Below are 23919 nucleotides of genomic sequence, written 5' to 3' on the forward strand. Positions count from 1 at the left end.
CATCTGACTGTTAAAACAGGTTACCAGATACAAGAGTAAAAGTCAAGAATATTTAGACTTTTAAAGGTAAAATGAGCATGATGCTTTAGCTCTTAAACATAAAAATGTTCAAGTTGTCTTTGGACTATATCTAGTGGCTCCTGGGTAGTTAACTAAAAGATTGAAGAAAGTTATCTTATTTGCATATGAATTTTCAGTACCTAGCACATATAAATATTAGTTAAATGAGAAGAAAATCTGTAATTTCCAGCATTATATAAATTCCTCAAAAAGAATAAGCGAGAATGAACTGACTTGCAAAAAACTTAAAGTTTCTAACTAGGACTGCCAATAGAATTCTAAAAAGGACTGTCAAAGTAATTCAAACTTGTGAAGTTAATGAAATTATTTATTTAAACCTAACTGTAGTACAGTATCAATTTGAGTTAGATAAACATTAACTGTATGATATTTCTTCTTTAGGAATAAACCATTGTTATCATAAAAATTTGTTACAAAACAAATTTCTGCATTAAAGTCCAGCAAAATTAAGACATGATTTCTACATTGAAAACTATTATGTTAAGAGTAAGATGGATTTATTTTTTAAAGGTCCAGTACAAAAAAATGGTTGAGTAAAGTGACTTTTTAACAAAATATACACCTATAGGAAAGAAATCCTAATATACTGATAATTAAACAGAAAGCACTTAAGAGAACATACTTTAATATCTAGGCACAGTTGGTTAGGTATTAATTATAAGTTCTGTTATCACTTAAAAGTTTAAACCAGTTCTTCAACTTGACTGTTGTGTAAGTCCAAAACAGAGAAGGCACCTCTCTCACTCTCCTTAAGGACCTTTTGAGAGTAACTCTTTATAATATTTTATAAGGAACACACAGACAATGCACTATATCTCAGTATAGATATAGTTATTTGACACACCCCATTTTGGGAGAAACTAAATTAAAATATAAAACTATGATTTCTCTTTTTACATCTTATGATGGGTATGACTTTCTAAAAGGACACCAGAAGATAAACCTCCACACAAACTTTAACATAGAATACAAGATTTAAATTAAAATGTGCATTGGTCACTAGTATGTGGAGAATTACATGAATTAGTGCAATTCTTTATATCCCCAGTGCTTAGGGGAAAAGTTTATATATGCCAAGAAATCTCAACTACTACAAAACTCAACTTTTTATGGCTCAATAGTGTAACCACTTATAATGTTCTGAAAAAGATCTTAGAAGTTATAAATGAAAGATCAGAACACCTAATAAATGGTTTTCAAAATTCTCTCTTTAAAACAAAGAGAACAGAATGACTAGAAGAAAAAAAGTATAAAATCTTGGTAATATAGTTTTAATTGCAATAATGATAAGGGGTGGTAAAGTACTGACTGTAAAAAAAAATCCATCAAACTATTGATTTTTGATTAGATACTTTACTACCAGTTGAGGTGCTTATCATTTTATGTGCTGAGTGGCTATGTCCTGTTGAACAATTAATGAAGGCAATTTATAAGAATAAGCATCATTTCCTCCAAAAGAAATAAGAAACTACTCCAGATGAATAAGCCTCAGTGAGGGATCATAAGAAGTCAAAAACACAGTGTAAGAACATTAGGCTATTTTAACAAGATTTACATAATATTTACAATATGCAACAGTCAAAGCTATACAGTTTTGCAGATTGGCTTTACTTACATTTCTGCAAATGTTTTTTTCTAAAATAAAAATATACCAAGGAAGTCTATTTACAAACTAGAAAGCTGTTTCAAAAACAGCATAATTTAGATATAAAGTGAAATTTCAGTACAATAAAAGTGCAGGTCATGCTTTCAGATTCTGTCAATATCCCATTCCCTACACTCAGAGTTTAAGGGATACAAGTTTTAAACAGCTACTTTAGTTCTTACATTGTTGGGATGTTTACTCATCATAATGCAATGATAATAAAAATTTGTCCACATCCATTCCTGCTGGAAAGGAACAAGGTAGCTTCTTTTTCTGTCAAAAAAAAAAAAAAAAAGAAAAAATAAATTCAAATGAAGTCAGTTTTCTTAGTAAGTCATCTAAAACATCATATTGGGTTCTTCCATACGCTACTGAAATTGCCAAAATTATTTAGTCTATTAGAATTTTAGGGGGCTGGGGATATGGCTCCATTGGTAGAATGCTTGCCTTGCAATTACAAGGTTCTGGGTTCAATCCCCAGCAAAACACACACACACACACACACACACACACACACACACACACACACACACAATTTTACTTCTACAAGAGAAACAGAGGCAAGTTTTATAAACCCAAAGTTAATTAAATGTTTTAATGATACTTCAACATTAGTTTTGGGCAAAAGGCAATAAACAAATCCTAAGTGTCTGGATGCTGAATGAGACAAGATAGAATGTGCTTTCTATAAGGTGGTCATTACTATCAAACCAAAAATCTCAGAAAGCTCTAACAGATACTAAGAGTAACAAATTCCAAATACTGAATATATACCAGGTACTTTATATACTCAAATTTTATGTTCTGAGACCACAAGGTAATATATATGGTAATAGCATGTTAAAAGGATGAGGCTGAGAGTCAGAGAAGCTGGACTTAAACATGGTCAGTAAAAAAGCCTATTTATTAACAGCAGATACAGGATTCAAATCCAGGTTTGTAGGATAGTAAACCAAGATTCTTTTCCTGAAGCTATACTTCATTTTAATCACTTTCTTTCTATTTAACTCAGCTACTAAAAAAAATAGCTAAACAATTTTAAAATAAATAGATTTCACTCATTAAGATTAATGATCTGGCAATATCTTCCTGTAGACAACCATGGTTCAAGAAAAAAACAGATAAATTTTTCCAATGCTCCACCACATTAACATCTTTAAGAGTTATGGAAAAGATGACATGAACATAGTGGTGTTTTACTTGGTAATTTCATATAATAGCAGTTTCCCAATATTTCATGCCTTATGTCATTCTCATGAAAAAACTTGGGTCCTACCTGACTGAAACACTTGCTTTTCCCAAGGAAAACATTTATAGTTTAACGCCTTACTAATTTTTCTGAAAAATGCTGTTTCATCTTTATAATTTCTGAGTTCCACAGTGACTAAGAAAAACCACTATATAAATGTATTTTATCAGTCAAGACTCCACATTGTCCTGACTCAATAGTCAGGTAGTAGTTGCAAAAAATGTTAAATTACCTAATCTTAGTACTGAAGGAAGGGAAAAGTATGGTTTTGAAATTAAAACTTTCAAACTTGCCTTAATTTTCTTCTTTTTCATTGGTATTGATGAATTTGTAAGATTTTTACTAGAAGAACGGGAATTTCGCTCACGCTCATCTAATTCTTCAATTTTCCGCTTTTTTGTGGTGCTTCTGGAAGATGTTCTAAATTGTTGTGTGTTATCTTTCAAAGGAGTTGCAGAAGTAGTCCTAGAGATGGCTGCTCTAGAGAGAATCATTAGTGTGTGGGCAGCCATGTTTACGCTGTTCTCACTGCCTGTTTCACTGGCAGGGCTGCAAGCAGGCAAGTCTGGAGTTACAGGAGGGATCATTACTTTGGGTATGCTACTGTCTTCACCAAAACGCCTGTTAGAGGGGGCTTTGATACCATCTGTAGGTTCTTCTTTATGCTTTTCCCCTGTTCCTGAGCCAGGTGTCCGGGGTACAGGCAAATCACTAGTATCAGCTAGCCTATTTACTGGGCTGTGCAACTGAACATCCTGTAATATTTCTGCAGTAATCAAGGAACAGGTAGATTTAGTTTGTTCTTGTTTCAGATCCTTTACAGCTGTACTCACTGAAATGACATTTTTACTATTTGTGGATGTAGCTTGTTTTTTGGTCAATTCTTGCAAAGAAGCTATAGTTTTCTCATTCCGTAAACTCCCATTTTGCTGTCCAACAGATAGTTTTGATGTTTCTAGATTTTTCTGCCTCTCTACATCACTGCATAATTCATTCTCCTTATTAGCTGTTGCTTTATGGAAAGATTCAAGTACCATCTCTGTTGGTGTAACTTTCTTTTCTGACTGAATTTCTCTTATGGTGGTATGCCGGCTAACAGCAGTTTCTGATTTAGATAAAATCTTGGGCATAGGAGTTTTCTCTCTCTCTTTTTTGGTAGCATTATTAGAAGGGGGTTTTAAGGTAGAGGACACAATGGGTAAGTCAAGATGAGGAAAGGAAGTTTCATTCCTTTCTTTGTCTTGGGATACCAACTTATGATTAGGTCCCTGTGTATTTGCCATTGGAGAAGCAGCACTATCAAAACAGAGCACACGTCTGTGGCTTTCAAAAGGTTTGCTACTTGGAACTACACTCTCAACTGAGAAGGGAACTGTGGTTTCTTCCAATTTTTTCCCAAGTTCTGTGGCTGTATTCTTGTCAGAAACTTCAATTCTACCAAAACAAAAACAAAACCAAATTATTTCTAGCAATGTAATGAAATTCTATTTTAATTTGAGCATTCAGATAATCTATAATAAAAACTACTTTATCCTCACCTTTGTGCATGACATCCAACTGAATGAGTTAATGAATCTGCCAAATTATTTCCCGGTTTTCCTGGAATTACAAATGAATTAATTAGAAAGAGAATGTGTATTCTTGAGAGAAACAAGATATTCCCCAGAAAGAGGATGGAACAAGTAATATTATATACCATGAGAAAAAGTTCCAAATGATAGCTAATGTACAAATAAAATACTTTCTCATATTGGCTTTTAAAAAGAAGTTTTGTAATATATACAAAATGGCCACTTACCCATTCTAATTCTAAAGAGGAAATCTAGATATGGAGCAAATGACTTGCTTCAACTCCAGGCAAATATTATGAACCCAGTCTTTGGATCTATGTATGCTCTATATAGTACTTAATGTACTACACTTGTTTACCAGTACCTGTGGGGAAATGGTTCTATGACCCCAATGGATACCAAAATCTGCAGATGCTCAAGTTCCTTATATAAAATGGCACAGTATTATCTATAACTTAGGCAATCCTTTAAATCATCTCTACGTTACTTCTAATAACAATGTAAATGCCATGTAAAGAGTTATTATAGCTTATTATTTAAGGAATAATAAAAGCCTGCATTTTCAGATATAATTTTTCCCCACTGAAAACTCTCTACCTGTGGTTAGTTCAAACTGCAGACGTTGAACCCACTGATAAGGAGGGCCAAATGAACTTAGACCAAAACAGTTATTAAAAGAATAACTGGATTAAAAAATGTGGCATTTATACACAATGGAATATTACTCAGCACTAAAAAATAACAAGATCATGGTATTTGCAGGGAAATGGATGGCATTAGAGAAGATTATGCTAAGTGAAGTTAGCCAATTCCTAAAAAACAAATGCCGAATGTCTTCTCTGATATAAGGGGGGTGACTCAAAATGGGATAGAGAGGAAGAGCATGAGAAGAAGACTACCACTAAATAGGGAAGAGAGGTAGGAGGGAAAAAGATGGAGAAAGGGAGTTGCACGGGAGATGGAAGGAGACTCTCATCGCTATACAGAATACATGTATGATGTTGTGATGAGGAAAAAAAAAGTGTGTCACATTAGATTGGATACAGAGAAATGATGGGAGGGGGATAGGAAGGGCAGCAGAATAGACATTATGATTGCTGTATGTATATAGGAGACTCTATGACCAGTGTGTGTGGGCGGGGAACCAGTTATTTAAGAAAGCAATATGTTATACCTATTTAAAAATTTTTGCCCATATAACTGTCATGTTTGCAAGCTGTGTCACTCAAATCACACACTCATAATAGCTATATTTTAATTTATAGGTTTCAGAATTTATGTGGGAAAGAAGATATAAATGATTAAAAGGGTCACAAAGATGAGATCATGATGAGCCTTGTGTATTATGCAGAAGTTATTTCAGAGACAACCTTCAAGAGATGTAAATAGGAAAGATGCACCAATAGATTTATGTATAAAAGGAGCTGGGGTTGTGGCTCAAGTGGTAGAGTGTTCGCTTAGCACTTGTGAGGCACTGGGTGTGATCCTCAGCACCACATAAAAATAAAATAAAGATATCGTATCCACCTAAAACTAAAAAATAAATATTAAAAAGAAATACAATTGACTAAGTATTCTTAAAAAAAAAAGATTTATGTATAGAAGATTAATCTGGCAATGATGTAAAAGATGGAATAGAGGGATGGGGTTGTGGCTCAATGGTAGAGTGCTTGTCTCACATTTGTGAAGCTCTGGGTTCCATCTTCAGCACCCCATAAAAATAAAAGTATTATGTCCATCTACAACTAAAAAAAAAAAAAAAAAGGTGAAATAGAATTCTAGTAAGAGGTCTCTATTCCAGATAAGAGATGATGAACATCTTTGAAACAAAAATGGGAATTCACATAAATAAGAAGCGTAAATGAAGAATCAATGGTAACATTAACCAAAGGGAAAAAGTAGACAATGGAGGTATTTGAAGAAGAGAGACTTATCTAGAGTTTGAAAAGTTTTATTAAATTAGCAAGGGAAAAGCATTATATTGAGTGATAGCTCCAGAAGTCACCACTATTATTTATAATTATAGCAAAGTAAGGTAAAAATGGAAAAAGACCAAAGTACATGGCAATCTTAGGCACTGGTGACTTCAGTGTTAGACAGTTTTAGGGGAAATATGAGAAAAGACAATAAAACTAAGTAAATTTACAGTCAGAGAAGGAAGAAGTCAAAAAAGAAAATATTGAGCTGGGTACAGGTATAATTACAGCTACTTAGGAGACTCAGGCAGGAGCATCCCAAGTTCCAGGCCATCCTGAACAAGTTAGAGAAACCTTCTCTCAAAGTAAAACAAAAAACAAACAAACAAACAACAACAACAACAACAACAACAAAAAAAAACAAAGAGTGGAAGATGTAATTCAACCCACCAGTGGTACAGTGCATCTAGGTTCAATTTGTTAAATAGCTGAAAGATATTTAACAGAAGACAGAATCTAGAGAACAGATAGACTATTAACCTTAGAAAAAACAGAAGGTCATTATTCCTTTAAGAAAGATGGGAAAAGAATGGATGATTTTGAAAGAAGGTACACACTAAAGGGGAGTGATAATCAGAAATGAAATTTACTGATAATTGGAAGTTGAAATCATAGCCGGAGAGTGAAAAGCCAGGGATTAGACAGATTTGAGAACAATTAAGACTGGAATAGTATCAAAGGGGAAATGGGGCTGGGATGTGGCTCACTGGTAAAGTGCTTGCATGGCACGTGGAAGGCCCTGGGTTAATCCCCAGCACCACCACCACCATCAAAATAAACAAACAAAAACAAGGGAATAGGAGAGAAAGCCGATAGGTAGATATTTAAAATAATTGCTACGTAGCAGGAAAGGAAGGAAGTTTTATGTAGTATGGAATGGCAATGCTTCTTTGAAAAGCCAAGGTGTAAAAGCAGAGATGGCTGGACAGATCAAGGACTACAGAGTAGCTAGTGGGTATGGAGAAGAATGTGCATAGGCAGGTTTTAAGAGTACTGGCAAAAGTGGCTACTGTGGAAGACTGTGGGGTCTAGGTAAATTTAGAAAGATGATGAAAAGTCAAGTGAAAAGTGAGGACAAATAGCACAAAATATGACTGGCTGAAGATCAATTTGATGGCTATGTGGAAATGAGATGAAAGAGGTTATTGGTCTTTAACAATCTTATAAACCTAGTAAGATATGGAATAAAATCTTAGGAGTAGAAAGGATCAAAAAGCCATGAGGCTAGGATATTCTGAAAAGGTTCACTACATGGGCATTTGTCATTATTATTTACACACACACATTATGGTACTGGAGACTGAACTCATAGTCTTGCTAAATTGCCAACGCTAGCGTTGAACTTGCAATCCTCTGCCTCAACCTCCAGAGTCTTGGGATCACAACTGCAACCACCTTTGTCATTCATTGTGATGGAAAATTTAAGATAAATAAGCCTGAGAATTGTGTGTCATAGTCATCAAGGCACTGAATAAAAATCTCCTGATACTTTGTGTATAATGCCTTTTGTTGAACACAAATCTTTAATTTTATAGTGATTTTTCTACTTCTAAATTATGATTTTCTCATTAAAAATCTTTATCCTAATGTCATAAATATATTCTTACACATTTTTCTATCACTTAGCTGATCTGTGTTTGACTTTTTAGATTTTTAATCATCTTGGAGTTCATCTCTATATAAGGAAGGGATCTAATTTTTTAATGTATTTATATATATGGCCAGTAGCTCTCATTAAATAATCCATCTTGTTCTCCCTGTCTTTTCATGTTACCTTTAATATATACTGTGCATGGTGTCTTCCTAAACTATTTTGTTCCATTTGTCTTTTTTGTTTGTTTTTAATTACCATGGTGCTTGCTATATTTTATTATCTAGCACTGAGGTTTGTCCTCTGCTCTTCTGTTTTAGCTATCCATAAACTTAATTCTTCCTTACAGATTTTAAATTATTTTCCCATTTCCCAAAATATTTAAAAAAAAATTTTTTTTGTAGTTGTAGATGGACAGAATGCCTTTATTTTGTTTATTTTTATGTGGTGCCTGGAATCAGACCTAGTGTCTCATGCATGCTAGGCAAGCGCTCTGCCACTGAGCTACAGCCCCAGCTCCCCCAAATATTCTAATGGCATTTTAAACTAGATTACATAGAATTTTTGATTCAACTGGGAGCTGACATCTTTAACATGGTTAAATCTTCCAATCTATGAGCATGATTCTCTTCTATTTGTAGGACTTCCTATAATATTTTGAGAGATTTCAAATTGCATTTGTAACATTTTTGGTTAGGTTACTTCTGTATTTTATTATTTCTGAGGTCATTACAAGTGGTACCTTATTTTCTGTTACATTTAATAATTTCTTGTTGCTGGTATATGAAATCAAAATTTTGGAAAATTAATCATACTTGGAAAACCTGTTGAATTCTTACTAGTTTTAGTAATTTATTGATTCCCTTGGCTTTCTGTGTAAAAATCATGCCATTTGTCACAACAGTTTCATTATCTTTCTTCAAATCTTCATACCTATTTGCATATGTATTGTCTAAGACTACATATAGGACTTCATATGGGAATTTGCATATGGTAAAGTAAAATCAGATGTGAGAAAAAAAATGGAATAAACAATTTATTGGTGTTGGAAATACTGGCTTAACTATGTAGAAAGGTGAAAATGAGCATTTTTTGTTCCCAATTTTAAAGGAAGCCCATGATGTTTACTACAGATAGCCTTTAAGAACTTTTATCATAAATAGATGCTGAATTCTTCTAAATTTTTTTCTGGTATTAACTAGTTAATGGGATAAAAAAGAAGCCAGGTGCAGTGGCACACTTCCAGTGGCTTAGGAGGCTGAGACAGGAGGATCAGAGGTTCACAGCCAGCCTCAGCAATTTAGCGAGACTGTAAGCAACCTAGTGAGACCCTGTCTAAAATAAAAATAAAAGGGCTGGGGACATGGCTTAGTGGTTAAGCGCCCCTGGGTCCAATCTCTAGTACAAAACAAACAAAACAAAACAAAACGTGTTAGACCAAGAAGATATTTGTGACGTGTTACCAATAAAGGATTAACACCTCAATACACAGGCAATCTAATAGAGAAGCAAAAAAAGGAATACGACAAGCAATCCACAGAAGGAGAAGCATTATTTGCATAAGAGGTTATTCTAAGCTGCGGATGTGGCTCAGTGGTAGAGCACTTGCCTAGCAAGTGTGAGGCCCTGGGTTCAATCCCCAACACCATATAAAACTAAATAAACAAAATGACATTATTATGTCCATCTACAACTAAAAATATTAAAAAAAGAGATGATTCTGAATCTCATTAGTATAAGAATGATATGAGATACTACAATACCACTTCACATCACAGTGACAAAAGTTAAATTATTACATGGTATCAAGCACTGGCAAAGTTGTGAGGAAAATAGAGAAAATAATGGAACTGTAAACTCTCTTCTCTGACTCAGAAATGCTACTTCTGGGTATATGCCCCAATAGAACCCTTATAGGGGTCCATGCAAAGGTTCCTACAGAGATGTTCATCACATCATTATTTGTCAGATAATAATATCTTGGAAACATCTTAAACATTCATTGATCTGGCATGGTGGTACATTGCCTGTAATCCCAGTGACTCAGATGGGAGGCGGAGGCAGGAGGACTGCCTTAAGTTAGAGGCCAGCTTCATCAACTTAGTGAGACCCTGTCTCAAAAAACAAAAAGGGTTGGGGATGTTGCTCAGTGGTAATGTGCCCTGTGTTCAATCCCTAGTACTCTATGCCTCCCCACAAAAAATGTCCATCAATAGGGGTTAAATAAATAAAGTAAGTTTATATAAATATGGATTCCCAATGGTCATTAAATGGAATGAAACAGATGACAGAAGGAACTAAAAATATTACATAATAGCAACAATGTGACAAAGTTTAACAGGGTGCCAACAACATACATTACTAGATGTATTCCTGTTAGATTAAGGAAAGGCTAAACTGATCACAGTATTCAGTGAGTCTTTTGTATGATCACTGCCCTTAAGACTGTAATGTGTTAAATGCTGTAGTATAGGCATGAGAGAAAAAAAAAAAAAAATCAACATACCCACTTTATCCATTGCTTATTAAAAATAGTTTCAAGTTTGAAGTATAAGAAACAGATTGATGGTGATGGGTGAGGAGAGAGAATTTTAAGAAGAAGAAATAACATGGATAAAGCGACAAGAAAGACCACCAAGTATAAGGTGAGCAATAAATATGGTTGATATGTATAGAGAACATGTTGGAATGGAGTAAGAGATGAGAATGGAGGGGTTGACCAGTGTGTATGAATGGCATCCTGAAGAATTCCAGTTTTATCCTGTGGGCAACAGGGAGCTGCTGAAAGATTTTATGTGGGGAAGCACTACATTCAGATTTGCATACAAGGTGAAAAAGTCACTTAAGACAATGGATATGGAATGAATTGGAAAAATAAAAGAAGGGAGGGCTGGGGTTGTGGCTCAATGGTTGGAGTGCTTGCTTAGGATGTGTGAGGCACTGGATTCACCACATAAAAAAAAATAAATAAATAAATGTTAAAAAAAAAAAAAAAACCCAAGAAGGCAGATCAGGATAATACACCACTGATACAACTTGGATGAAAAATGATCAACATTTTAATTAAGAGAAATGTGTTTTAAGAGAAATGTGTTTTAAGAATGACTCCAAGGTTTTTGACATGGGTAGATAGGTAGATGGTTGGGTCATTGACTAAAATAGGAAACAAGGCAAGATGATTTGCAAACTTAAGACTTGCTGCTACTCAAATATGCTCTAATACCAGTAGCATGGCATTCTTATAGCTTGTTAGAAATAAGGAAACTTATTTTAATAAGGATTGGCTCTGAACCAGTCTATTAATTCAGCATCTGCATTTAACAAGATCCTCAGGAAGTTCATACACACAAATTTGAGAGGCATTGCTCTGAAGTCTCATTCAAATATACCAGGCATTTATTAATCACTTTAAAAGTTGTCAGGAAAAACAGAGGTTATGCTCATGTTAGGTAGCAACAAAGAACAAACCAAAAACCAGCAGCAAAGGCTAAAAGACTCAACATAGTAAACAATTTTATCAGAACCAAAGCTGTACATTAACTGAGTTGGCTGCCTTGTGATATCTATTACTACCAAACATTATGCAAATATAGGATAATCACATGTTAGGAATGGTATAGGAAGTAAAAAAAACAAACACAAAAACCAAACAACCCTCAGGTATTTCTGAAAACAAATGAATATAAAATCACAAAATTAACTTTTAAAAATGGTACCTATACAAGGCTTGTTTCTTAGTCCTTGAGTCTTCTGAGATTTTGTAGGAACAGGGAATTGAGGAATATTTCTATTGCATACAGGTGCTGCTAAAGGCATATGAAGGACCTAGAAGAGAAGAAGCCATTAATTATGTTATGTTTGAAAAGCTTCACTACACAATTTTTAGTTTTAAAAAAAATCTTACCTGTTGAGGAGAAGCGGAAAAGGTATTTCCATTCTGTCCAACCACAGATACAGGGATCATTCCCACCATTCCTTGGAGTACAGGCTGGACTGGAGAAGCAATTATGATGGCAGAACCTAAAAAAATTTCTCATATAATTTCTCAAAATTTTTGGCATAAATCAAAGTATTTAGTACTTTGAAATAAATTCTACGAACAACTTTTCTTATAATCTACTCTCCTTTAAAAAAAACTGGTTTAAGAACAGAAAGGCTAACATGAAAAAAAATCAATTTGAATATTAAGTTGTTAAGTCATTTAACTACAAAAAGAATAAGCACAAAGCTCCATAACTAGGAGATCATATTACAAATACATCTTGACTCCTCTAGAGAGAATAGTGAAACTAATTAGAAAATGAGTGGTTAATGTTCCAAGTTTGAACAACAGAGCAGAAAAATTATGATCCCAGCTAAATGTTTTTAGCCCAAGACTATGCTTATAACCTCAACATATTATATCTTAATGGTATTGGTCAGAAAAGTTTTAGGATAAGTGCATAACCAGACAAAACCATTGTGGGGAAGTCAGCCAGAGTCTATAGCTATCATAATTTAGCTCTGCCCTGTAAATGAGCTTTTTCCTAAAACATTCACTACTCCTATCAGGGTGATCTCACTTTCATGCATACTACTACAGTCTCTCAAATACCTATGTATGTTTATGCTGCTTCCCTTAGCTATGAAAGATTTTCTTCCTTTAGTTCCAAACTCTACACCTTATTTCTATAAGCTTTAGTTCAAGCTCAATATTCTTTACCAATTCTGACCCCTTCTTTATCTCCTCTAAAATAGCCCTGAACAGACCCATCAAGTTTACTTAATTGGCAATATTCAACCAAATTTCATAGTATGCTTATAATATAAAAAGGAGGGCCTGTATATAAATACAATGCTCTAATTTAAAAAAACGTATAAGGGCTGGGGTTGTGGCTCAGTGGTAAAGTGCTTGCCCAGCAGTGAGGCATTGGGTTTGATTCTCAGCACCACATATGAATAAATGAATAAAATAAAGATCCATCGGTGTCTAAATAAGATATTTTTAAAAAATAAAATAGGGGGGAGATGAGCTGGAGAACTGGAACACATGGAAAAATAGACCAACGTATCAAGCTCTCTATCTTCAAGGAATGCAATCAAGAACGACCCATGACAGGTACGTGAATCATATATAAAACAGCATGTAATAAATGCCAAGAAACCCCTCTGAATAAAGGATTCTAAAGATGAGAATCAATTCAAGAGGGTGGAAGACAGAGAAGAATTCCAGTTTTAGCTAGGGAGAAATTCAACTTGTTCTTGAAAATTTCTCCAATAGATGATAAATTCCCTCAAAATGACTACAACAGCCATTATAAAAAAGTCCTACAACATTAAGTTAGGAGATATACTGGTATTATAGATGTGTCTTTCTTTTCTCATTCTCATAGTTTATTAGAACATGGATTGAATAATAATTGTAGAAAGAAAAAAAATTAAACTTAAGTTCATGGCTTACCAGATTTAAAAAAGGCTTAATTGGATTAATTAGCTAGCACAAAAAGAAGGCATAATCACAAATTACAGAGCATTTCTCAAATAATCCATTCATAATTTATCATCTTCTCCTCAATGACTTCATACAAAAAGAAATTAGATTCCAAGATAGAAGAAATGAAGTATAATATGTTTTTTAAATTACCTTGTGAAAAGTTTGGTGACACAGCTTGGTTGACAGCAAATACACTGTTTGACCTTGGTGGTGTCTGTAACTGAGGTGGTGGAGGTTGGGCAGTTATAGGTGCAGAATTTCCAGGCAATACCATTACATTAGACTGACTAACAGTTGTTCCCAAGGCTGTTGTTGGATCAGTCACACATGTAGCTATCAGAATGTTATTTGAGTTGCCAAAAGTTGTGCTTGTGGATGGCATCAACTGTATGTATCCTCCATCCTTGGAAACACACTGTGTAACATTAGTTGAAAAGGCAATACCATCTTCATTCTGAGTGTTATTTACTATAGAGTCCTCAGGTTTGACTGCTGAAAGGCTTTGTTCTGTTGAGGCTGAATCTCCTGCTTCAGCAGATACAATAGCACCTGCAGTTTCTTCTGAAGATAGACATTTAACTAATTCTACATTTTTGGCAGGGGATTTAGCAGGAGAAGACAAAATTATAGTTGGCAAGTTTTCGCCACTGATACTGGATACAGCACTGTTCAGTTCAGTATCTGAGGAAACAAATGGATCATCACTAATGATAATTTTGAGAGAGACGATATTTGATGCATCCACCTCTGTCGAGTTGTCATTAGAAGGTTTATCATCAGTATCTTGAGATTCAGGGTGAGAATCACCCACTGAAGAACATCCAGATTCTAATGGAAGAGACTGACTATTTTTTATAGGATTACCTTCTGGAGGCATCAGTGCAACTTCCTCACAGTTATTTCCACCCAAAGAGAGAAAAACAGCATCTCCATCTTCTTTCACAGAAGATGAAGGCTCTTGTGAATCCAAAATAACTTTCTCAGACTTGTGTGGCTTAGCTTCACCTTCTAGATGATTTAACTCAATAGATGTTGAATCATTAGATGGTTGTTTAATTGAGGAGATAGAATCTTCAAGACAAATTTCTACTTGTTGTCCAGATACATTTAAACCTGAACTTTCAACAGACACAGGTAATATTTTACTTTGAAGTGAAGCATTATCTTGGCAATCTGATAGTTGTGAAATCACTGCTACATTACTGATTTCAATTCTACTTTTGTGAATTTCACTAGAATCTGGTGACTTGGAACCATGGAAATTAGTTTTAAGTTTTACTGTATTGTTAGAACCTTCACAAAACTGACTTTTTTTAGACGGTTTTCCAGTTATTGGGGTATTTTGGGACAAAAGTTGAGAACTTTTCCCAGAGAGAATTAAGTTCTCATTGTTAGTTTCACTAGCAAGTGAAACAAATGGAGTTATAGGTATATTGGGTGGATCAGACTGTAATTGAGATTCATTTGTAACATTTGGAGACAAAGAATTCTTTTCAGCTTCTATAACCATTTCAGTTTCATTGGGCATCTGACTTGTATATAATTCAGCACAATGTTGATTACATTCACCATCAGTATTTGCTCTTTGGTTAAAGTCATTCAAATTAGGCACAGACTCAAAAGTAATGTCAAGGTTACATTTCTGTTCAGTAGGTACAGCAGTTTTAAAGGGCTTTTTCTGGATGCTAGAGCCTATTTGGGAAAAATTTTCCTGGGCTTCCTGTCTAAGCACATCATGGTTGCTGCCATTCTTCAAAGTATTTAATGCATCTTCATTTTGATAGGATGTACAAAAGGGGGGCTGACCAGGTTGACCATCTGTAAAATACCAGGATGTTGAACAGATATGCTGAGTATATTTAGCTTCTGTATTAGTCAATTGTACTGTAAACCTATTTTGCCAAGGAAATACTAATTTGTGGCATACTAGTAAGTGGATGTCTCGTATTTTATATTTATATAGCCTCCCATTTTCTGAATATCAAAAAATCTGCAACTACTTTTCTAATTATTGGTGCCTCTTTAAGCAAATGTCTGTTTTCTGTGCTTGGAAAACAGGTAACAATAAAGGAAAAAGTGTATAGGTTTAAGAACATCTAATATTTACTAGTAGATAAAACAAAAACAATTGGCTCCAACTATCATTAGTAGTAGTAGCGGTGATGGTGGTGTTGTTTCACCACATTGACTTTTTAACTTTCCGCCATTTCTACTGACCACATTTATCTGATATATTTTTAAAGGTTAAAGGGAGCCAAACACCCTGCATGATCAATATTTTATTTAACATTCACATATTGACTAAAGACCACCCAAATGCATGGTATTAGAATACAATATAGAACATAAAGTCATAATAAAGCATGGAAAAAAGTGTAACAGTGTAGGAAGAAAAGACAATCTTTCTGCCAGTAGAACAAGAAGTCATGTTATAAAGGAGGCACTATATGAAGTGATCTTGAAAAATAGGGGAAGTACGATAAGATGGAGTCCGAGCAAATGATGTTTCAGAAAACAACACAACACTGATATACTTAGGGGTTCACGATTTAGGACAGAAAATATTAACATCAACAAATATGAACTACAGGTAAAACTCTGAAAAACCTATGCCAACTATCATAATTGGTGACACAAGTAAAATGACATTGTTATTGCCATAAATTCAGGGGAAGTAGTTTCTTAATGAAATGGAGGACTTTCTGAGAAAGTAAGATTTAAAGTTTTGTTTTGTAAAGAATGGAGTTCACATGTTGTACAATCTTCTAGACTTAATATAGTGAGACACAGCCCATAGAGCTCAGCCTAAGAAGAAATGGGGAAGATGGCACTTTGGTGTTGGCAGAGAATTCAAAGGAGGAATGTAGTTTGAAATGATCCAAAACTAGTTTTTGGAAGACAAGATGTGAAAATTAAAAGCCATTAGGTTTATAGGGAATGGGAAGGGGTGACAACATTTAAAAAGCAGGTGAACAAAAAAGATGATTTAGCATAGTTTGCTGAAAAACAAAACAGAGGCAGCACTAAAAAGGCATAAAGTAATGATCATCTCAGGAATAGTGCTGTGGAGAGTAGTGATTGAGAAGATGCACAAAAAGTATTTTTTTTTTTTGTGGTGTTGTCAGTGTTCTATAATTTTTTTACTCAGGAGATAGTTACATGAAGATTTAATTGATTGCATTTGATAACTGAATAAGTCATTCATTTTTGTTGTGTAGTTCTAAATATGCATTACATTTTACAATAATTGGTATATAAAAATTTTTTAGAAAATCTAAGATGGGCTTAATTTTAGTCTTTCTTCATTCAGTAAGTGGTTACTGTGGGTTGTGTGACATTCATAATCCACGAGAATATAGTAGGAATGGGCTGGGGTTGTGGCTCAGTGGTAGCGCCCTTGCCTAGCATGCGTGAGGCACTGGGTTCGATTCTCAGCACCACATACAAATAAATAAAATAAAGGTTCGTCAACAACTAAAAAAAAAAAAAAATTAAACAACACCAAAAAACTTTAAAAAAAGAATATAGTAGGAATATAACCTAAAACAACAAAAATTCAAAACTGTCACCACAATATATAATCTCCTCTACACAAATGAGATACATATGCTGAAGCCATCAGCTAACTCACTTATTAGGCTGAAGAACTTCTATCATATATAAACTTTGCAGATTAAGGATTAGAACTTGTGGCTTACTGAAATTATTTGTTATAGACTTTTGTCAACACTACTAATACTAAATTGTGTATGCCAAAAATCTAACACATTATAAAAGAATGAATACTAAAAATTCACCTTTTAATCAAATACTAAGGATTTGGGAGTAAATTTTCTGAATGAAGAAAAAACTATTAATACAAAAATGACTTATGTGGTCACGTGAACAACTTCCAACATAAACAATATTTTCTGCCCTTGAATTTTGAGACTAATATTAACATTTTGATTTTAATCAATTAGTTCTTACCAGATTCTGTTTCAAATGAACTTTTACCTGCTAGATTAGTTTCTTCTGTTAAAACTATATTGGAATTGGTTTCTATATGCTGACTTGTAATACTCTGTGATATAGTTTTATTAGTCTTTATTTTACCTGTTAAAAAAGGACAAGGAAATAATTAATGACAAAAATAAAACAAACATGAATTAGTACCATTTGAGTGTAGTCAAATGTTTAACTCTGATTTTAATTATAGTTGTTTTGGAAGTTTTTAACATTTTGCACTTTAATATGTAAAATGTAGTATGTAAAAAATATTTTCCCATGAGATTTTTTTTTTTTTTTTTTGACACAGGATCTCACTATTTTGCCTAGGCTGGTCTTGAGGAGTCCTCCTGCTTCAGCCTGCATTTGCCAGAAGTATAAGCAAGCACCTATTGAAGTACAGACAAGAGCACCTGGCTAGGACTGGTAAGTTCTTAAACTTTAGATCAAGATCTTCTGGGAGGCCCCCAAATTTGCATATTTTACAAGTTCTTAGATAATGTTGATACTACTAGTTTGGGGGATTTTACTTTGAGAATTATTGCTCTAGATCATAGGATTCAGAGCAATGGTTGATATTTTGTATTCCTTTTGTATTTTTCAGTTGTATTTCTCTGTATTATAAGCAGCCCTCAACACTTTCCCTCTTGACTAGCCAAAATACCCACAAAAATTCAGATTTCTAGCTGAAATTTTTTCGACTATAAACAAAAGACAACAGAAACCCCTTTACATATCCATGCAATGCTTGCTTTAATGAAACAGCAACTTTTTCAAATGCTCTGTGTAATGTTTCTTCACTGGAGTTACCAAAGAAACAATAGAGAAAATTTTTATCCTTTTGTCTTGAAAAAATTTTCTACTTACCATAGTCAAAGAGATCAAAGAGTGCCTGAAATGCTGGGTCTGATTCTGTCTGTTCTAATATATCCTGTATAGCTTCTTCAGACATATGGATTTCACTCTGCAAAAAAGAATGAAGGCATGATCTTAATTGAATAATATGAATTAATACCAGAAAGATACTTAGCATTCATCTGATATCTTGCTGTTTTATGTAAAAGCATTCCCTTTCAAGAAAATCTAATTGTAATAATATGCTCACTTGAAATAAGACTAGAAAACAGAAGGTCAATGTTATTTAATTCTGTTTCCTAGTTAATCACTTTGGAGAATATATTCCTGAACATCAACATAAAATGAACATAACTATGTAAAAAGAAAAATAAAATCAAATAATAATATTTTGTAATTTGTTTCCTTCACATCAATTTACTATAAACTTTATAGGTTCTTCATAACAAATCTATCTCACTCCTTTTGTCTACTTTGGTCTCTTCATATTAAATGTTTCCTTCAAATGTTGAATAATCTTTGCTTATCTCCTCACATTGAAAATAGCATGCCAGAAGTCACCTGTAATCTCTATGCCAAAAGGGTAAGGCTGTGGTATAAACTTCTCAACTATAATCTAAGCTGTAAATTAATCTTATAGTAATACTTGTATTTTTAGTTCAAGTTTGTTTTTAGTACTGGGGATTAAATCCAGTGGCGCTTAACCACTGAGCCACATCCCCAGCACTTTTTGAGACAGGGTCTTACTAAGTTGCTGAAGGCCTTGAAAAATTGCTGAGTCTGGCTTTGAATTTACAATCCTCCTGCTTCAGCCTCCCTAGTCACTGGGATTATAGGCATGTATCACCATGGCCAGATAGTAAGTCAAGATATTTTGATGGAGAATTTATGACTAGCAATAGTATTTCTGGAAGAGAGCAAGGAACGGAGATAAGGAGTTTTACTTCCTAGATTTTGCACCTCGTCTTCCTGTTTGTAGTTTCACATTTACATTTACTTTCAGAGGGGCTGCTGCTACTTCTTGAACCTCCTCGGATTTCTAGGTTGTAAATATGCTTTTTTCTGAGTTGTCTTTATTGAGAACCCTGGGTCTATTAAGTCAGGTACCACGTGTCCATTTTAGCTTCTAACAACTGTTTTTCTGTTTTGTCTTTTGTCCTTGCGTTAAAAAAAAAAAAATCCTCTATTAGTTCAAAATAAATAATTTAAATCTAAATTTTAAAGTTTTCACAAATATGTAATATTATGAATGACTCAAAACTGAGGATCGTGTTTCTTTTTTTGGTACTGGGCTTTGAACCCAGGGGCACTTTACTCTTCTTCTTTTTTTTTTTTTTAAATGTTGAGACAGAGACTTAAGTGCCCAGACTGGATTTGAACTTGTAATCCTCCTGCCTCAGCTTTCCCAGCAGCAATTACAGGTATGCACCACAGTGGCTGGATGTGTGTGTCTTCACTTCATTATCCCTCATAGTATGTAACAGCCACGAATATGGATAAGTATCTGATGTACTGGTGGAGAAAATAGTAAAGAGTTGGAGACTATAAAAATTTAAAACAGGGCTGGGGTTGTAGCTCTGTGGCAGAGGGCACTGGGTTTGAGTCTCAGCACCACATAATAAAATAAATCAGTAGCACATATACTAAAATGGGAACAATACACAAGGATGACATGCACATTTGTGAAGAGTTCCATATTAAAAAAAAATTAAAAAGGAGGATATATGTTAAATGTTAAGATAGAAGAGGATTTTAAAGAAGTAGTGATAGAACTGACATGGGTGGTGTGGTGGTGGTGGTGCATCAATAGTTTTACCCAGAATTCACTAACTGAAAGAAGACATGTTATAACAAACTGACACAGGAAAGTCAATAAAAATCTTTACACTGTACAATATTACAAGTAAAAGCATGTGTCTCAATTGCCTCTTCAGAGAGCACATTCCCACATGAACAAGTTTTACAATGTTTACTATAAAATTTCTCCTTTACCAATTCATCTTTTTATTTCACCATCACTGAATAGCAACAGTGACTGCAGACCCTCTATTTCTTCTATTAGCAATAAGCCTCACACAACTATTCATCTGGTTAGTACATTTGTTTTTTAAAAAGTGTTTTATACTTGTATCCATTATTTAACTTTAACACACTATCCTCACTATTTCTTTAAATTATTAGAAATGTAACAAACACCATATAGTAAATGTAATAAACAAGTATTAAACACAAAGATAAATAAATACTAGTAAATTTTTAAGTATTAGATACTTAAAAATCCAACATTGATTTTTTTTTTTTATGTGCTTAAGAATATTTTACTGATATCTGGTAAAGTTGGTTAGCTACTAGATGGGTTAGAAATACACTATTACTTTTACTACTTAAGTAATAAAATATAAATATAAACTCACTCTGAAAAGTCACTATCCAAATGTGTTCAGACACATTTTATTTGAGTAATAAAGCTATATCTTAATTTTAAAAGATTTTTTTAATATGTAATCTTTTGGTAATAATTTTGAAATGAAACTAAAACACTATCAATTTTAACTATGAATGTATGTATTACTACTACTACTACTGCTACTACTACTACTACTACGTGTGCTCACGCACACAAGCAGTTAAGTTTTGCTGTACTTAGCAAAACAAGGAGTCCTGTGAGAAACTATGAACTCTTTGAACTGTCCTTGTTGCTGTCTTAAGAAGATAAAAGAATGATCTGCCAAGTGTAAAATATATATCTTTATATATGTTTGCCTGGGAATAACTAACAAGTTAATTGATAAGAAATACGGAGCACTGTGACCATAAACAAAGTTTTCCTGAGAATGTTTATCCATGCTTTTAAGGATTAAGCTGCTGAAAGGATGTTTTTTCTTTCCCCTTGTTTTAATTAACAATGCTGTATAAAAGAAGGAGAGAAAAAAGTAAAGACAGTGCTCATTTTCTACTGAATGTGTGTGTGTGCGTGTGTCTTTCTTAAGCATCTCTGCTGTACCAGGAATTACAGATGGTTAGTGGGTCTGACACTAGTATACATATATACACACACACACACACACACACACACACACACACGCACACGCTCTGTATCTACTCATACCGGAAGTCCCAGGAGTTCATCTATTGAAGTCTCTGGCTCAGTAGGGTTGCTATCTGTTGGCTTAGGTACTTGAGCAATATTATCACTGTAAAACAGAAAATATTGAGCATATGTTATGGTTTGGATTTGGAATGCCCCCCCAAAGGCTCATCAGGCTTGGTCCCTAATATAGTAATGGTCAGAGGTGAGGAATCTGTGGAAGTGATTGATCATGAAGGCTCTGATCTCATCAATGGATTAATTCATTCAGGGATGCTCAGCTGAATGGACTAGTGGGAGGGGTTGGAAATCATAGGAGGTAGAACCTAGTTGGAGAGAAAAGTCCTTGGGGGTATGTCCTTGGAGACAATTTTGTCCCAGTCCCTTTCTTTCTGCTTAATGGCCATGAAGAGGTGAGCAACTCTGCTTTGCCACACCCTTCCACCAGAATGTACTATCCCACTATGGGACCAGGAACAATGAAGCCATCTGAACATGGACTTAACCCTGTAACACAGAGCTAAATAAACTTTCCTTATTTGTTTTTCTCAGGTATTATGCCACAGTCATAAAAAGCTGACTAGCACAGCAGTTATGCAATTAGGCAAAAACTATTAGGGATTTTAACTGGTAAAAACTTACTTGGTCAAAAACTTATTAATGTTTTCTGCTAGCTTTTCTTGAAGAGATTTGTTGCTTAATATTTTTTCTCGTGCATTTTCAATAACCATTTGCTGAGGGAAAAAAAGTCTGCATTAATAAAGGATAGTAAGGAGTATTGTCTTACTTATTTTAAAAAACTAATCACTGGAACTAGGCATGCTGGTGTATGCTTATAGTTCTAGCTACTGAGAGGGCTGAGGCAGAAAGAGCAATTAAGCTCAGGAGTTTGAAATCAATCTGGGCAACATGGCAAGACTCTCTCGAACAAAATGTAGAACAAAACACTAATCATTGGAAGCTGGGTTGTTTTAATACACCTAAATGGAAACTCAGGATTTGTGGTGGATCCCTTCATATTAACATAACATGCTATAATTTGTGTGTTTTTACAGATCTCTCACTATCTTTCTTCACTGCTTATAGGATACAGTTTCATAGTCTTTATCATATGAAGAATAACTTGATCCCAGGAAATGCAGTATTATACTGCATGATCCAACAACAAAGAATTTACAATTATTAAATATACCAACATTTCTTATTTGGAGCATTTGTCCATGTTATCTCTTCTGAATTTATTGCTTCCTATCCCAAGACAATGCCACTGCAGTCTTACAGTGCACTCTTATAGAAACACTGTATTTTCATTTATTTTTTTGTAGATGGACACAATACTTTTATTTTTATGTGGTGCTGAGGATCGAACCTGGTGCCTCACACGTGCAAGGCACATGCTCTAACACTGAACCACAACCTCAGCCCCCGAAATACTGTATTTTATACTCTTGGGTACTATGTGTATGTTCATACATAGGCATATATACTCATACACATATTTGCATATATCTCTTTATACACATTTGTATACACATCAGAATTTTTAAACTCAGGAATAATTCAAGATGCGAAAATTGGGAAGATCACTTACTTTTTCTACTGCAAATGCATTTGGATCCTGGAAATTCCGTATCGTTGAATGAGGCCCTGACAAAGTGACACTTTTCCTTTGAGATTCACTGCAACACATTTTAAAAGCTTGTCTTTTAACTACTGTGTCTGACAGGTTTAATAACTATATGAATAGACATAAATTTTAAGATCATCATGGTAGAACACATTTTCTCTCTTTATATAGAAACAAAAAGCAGCAAAGTATAAAGGGCATTATCACACTTGAACTCAGAAGAAATAAATTTTGAGGCCTTGCTTCACCATTTACTATCTACATAACCTTAAGCATGTAATAAGCTCTTATCCTCTCACCCACTTTATACTGAAGTTAAGACCAACTACATTATTGGATTTACAGAAAAATGAAATGAAGTAAATTATGGGTGTAGACTTCATTTAAAAAAAGCCAAGTTTTCTCTCTTAGAAATAGTTATTATTTTATGTGGTTAAGTGAGAGAGCTTATAGTAAATAAGCCTAGCAATACAGGAAGCTTGTGATAAAGTAAATCTTGAATTAGAGATAACAATAAAAATACCCATGATGGGCAGGTGAGAAATGGGGGGGGGGGTCTTCTCTCTTTTTTTCTGAAATATTCTTCAAAGAGACACAGGCTAGGCAATAAAGAACTTTTCTTGAAACTTGTACCCGAAAAGATTCCATTAACTGATTTAAAGTTCTATGTTTGTAGATAAACATATTGCATTGTTTATATTCATCTAAAAAACACTTGTTTTAAAAAAAATGTGAGATAACATCAACTATAAGACATTATTTAACATACCACTACC

The 23919-nt window shown here is 34.1% G+C and overlaps 1 protein-coding gene across 1 annotated transcript in view; it reads right to left on the reverse strand.

The window, feature by feature from the left end:
* Window positions 1-455: 455 nt before the first annotated feature.
* The window catches only part of Npat (nuclear protein, coactivator of histone transcription), a 50413-nt gene continuing 26949 nt past the window's right edge, over window positions 456-23919 (reverse strand). The window contains exons 8-18 of the mRNA XM_077796899.1: window positions 23108-23195; window positions 22159-22250; window positions 21538-21622; window positions 18441-18537; window positions 17556-17681; window positions 13737-15404; window positions 12018-12133; window positions 11830-11938; window positions 4514-4574; window positions 3269-4409; window positions 456-1999 (exon numbers count right to left, since the gene is read on the reverse strand). Of these exons, the coding sequence (XP_077653025.1) occupies window positions 1922-1999; window positions 3269-4409; window positions 4514-4574; window positions 11830-11938; window positions 12018-12133; window positions 13737-15404; window positions 17556-17681; window positions 18441-18537; window positions 21538-21622; window positions 22159-22250; window positions 23108-23195 (3661 nt within the window). The 3' untranslated portion in view covers window positions 456-1921. The remainder of the gene's footprint in view (window positions 2000-3268; window positions 4410-4513; window positions 4575-11829; window positions 11939-12017; window positions 12134-13736; window positions 15405-17555; window positions 17682-18440; window positions 18538-21537; window positions 21623-22158; window positions 22251-23107; window positions 23196-23919) is intronic.

The sequence above is a fragment of the Urocitellus parryii genome, chromosome 4, assembly GCF_045843805.1.
Source record: "Urocitellus parryii isolate mUroPar1 chromosome 4, mUroPar1.hap1, whole genome shotgun sequence".
Classification (NCBI taxonomy): Eukaryota; Metazoa; Chordata; class Mammalia; order Rodentia; family Sciuridae; genus Urocitellus; species Urocitellus parryii.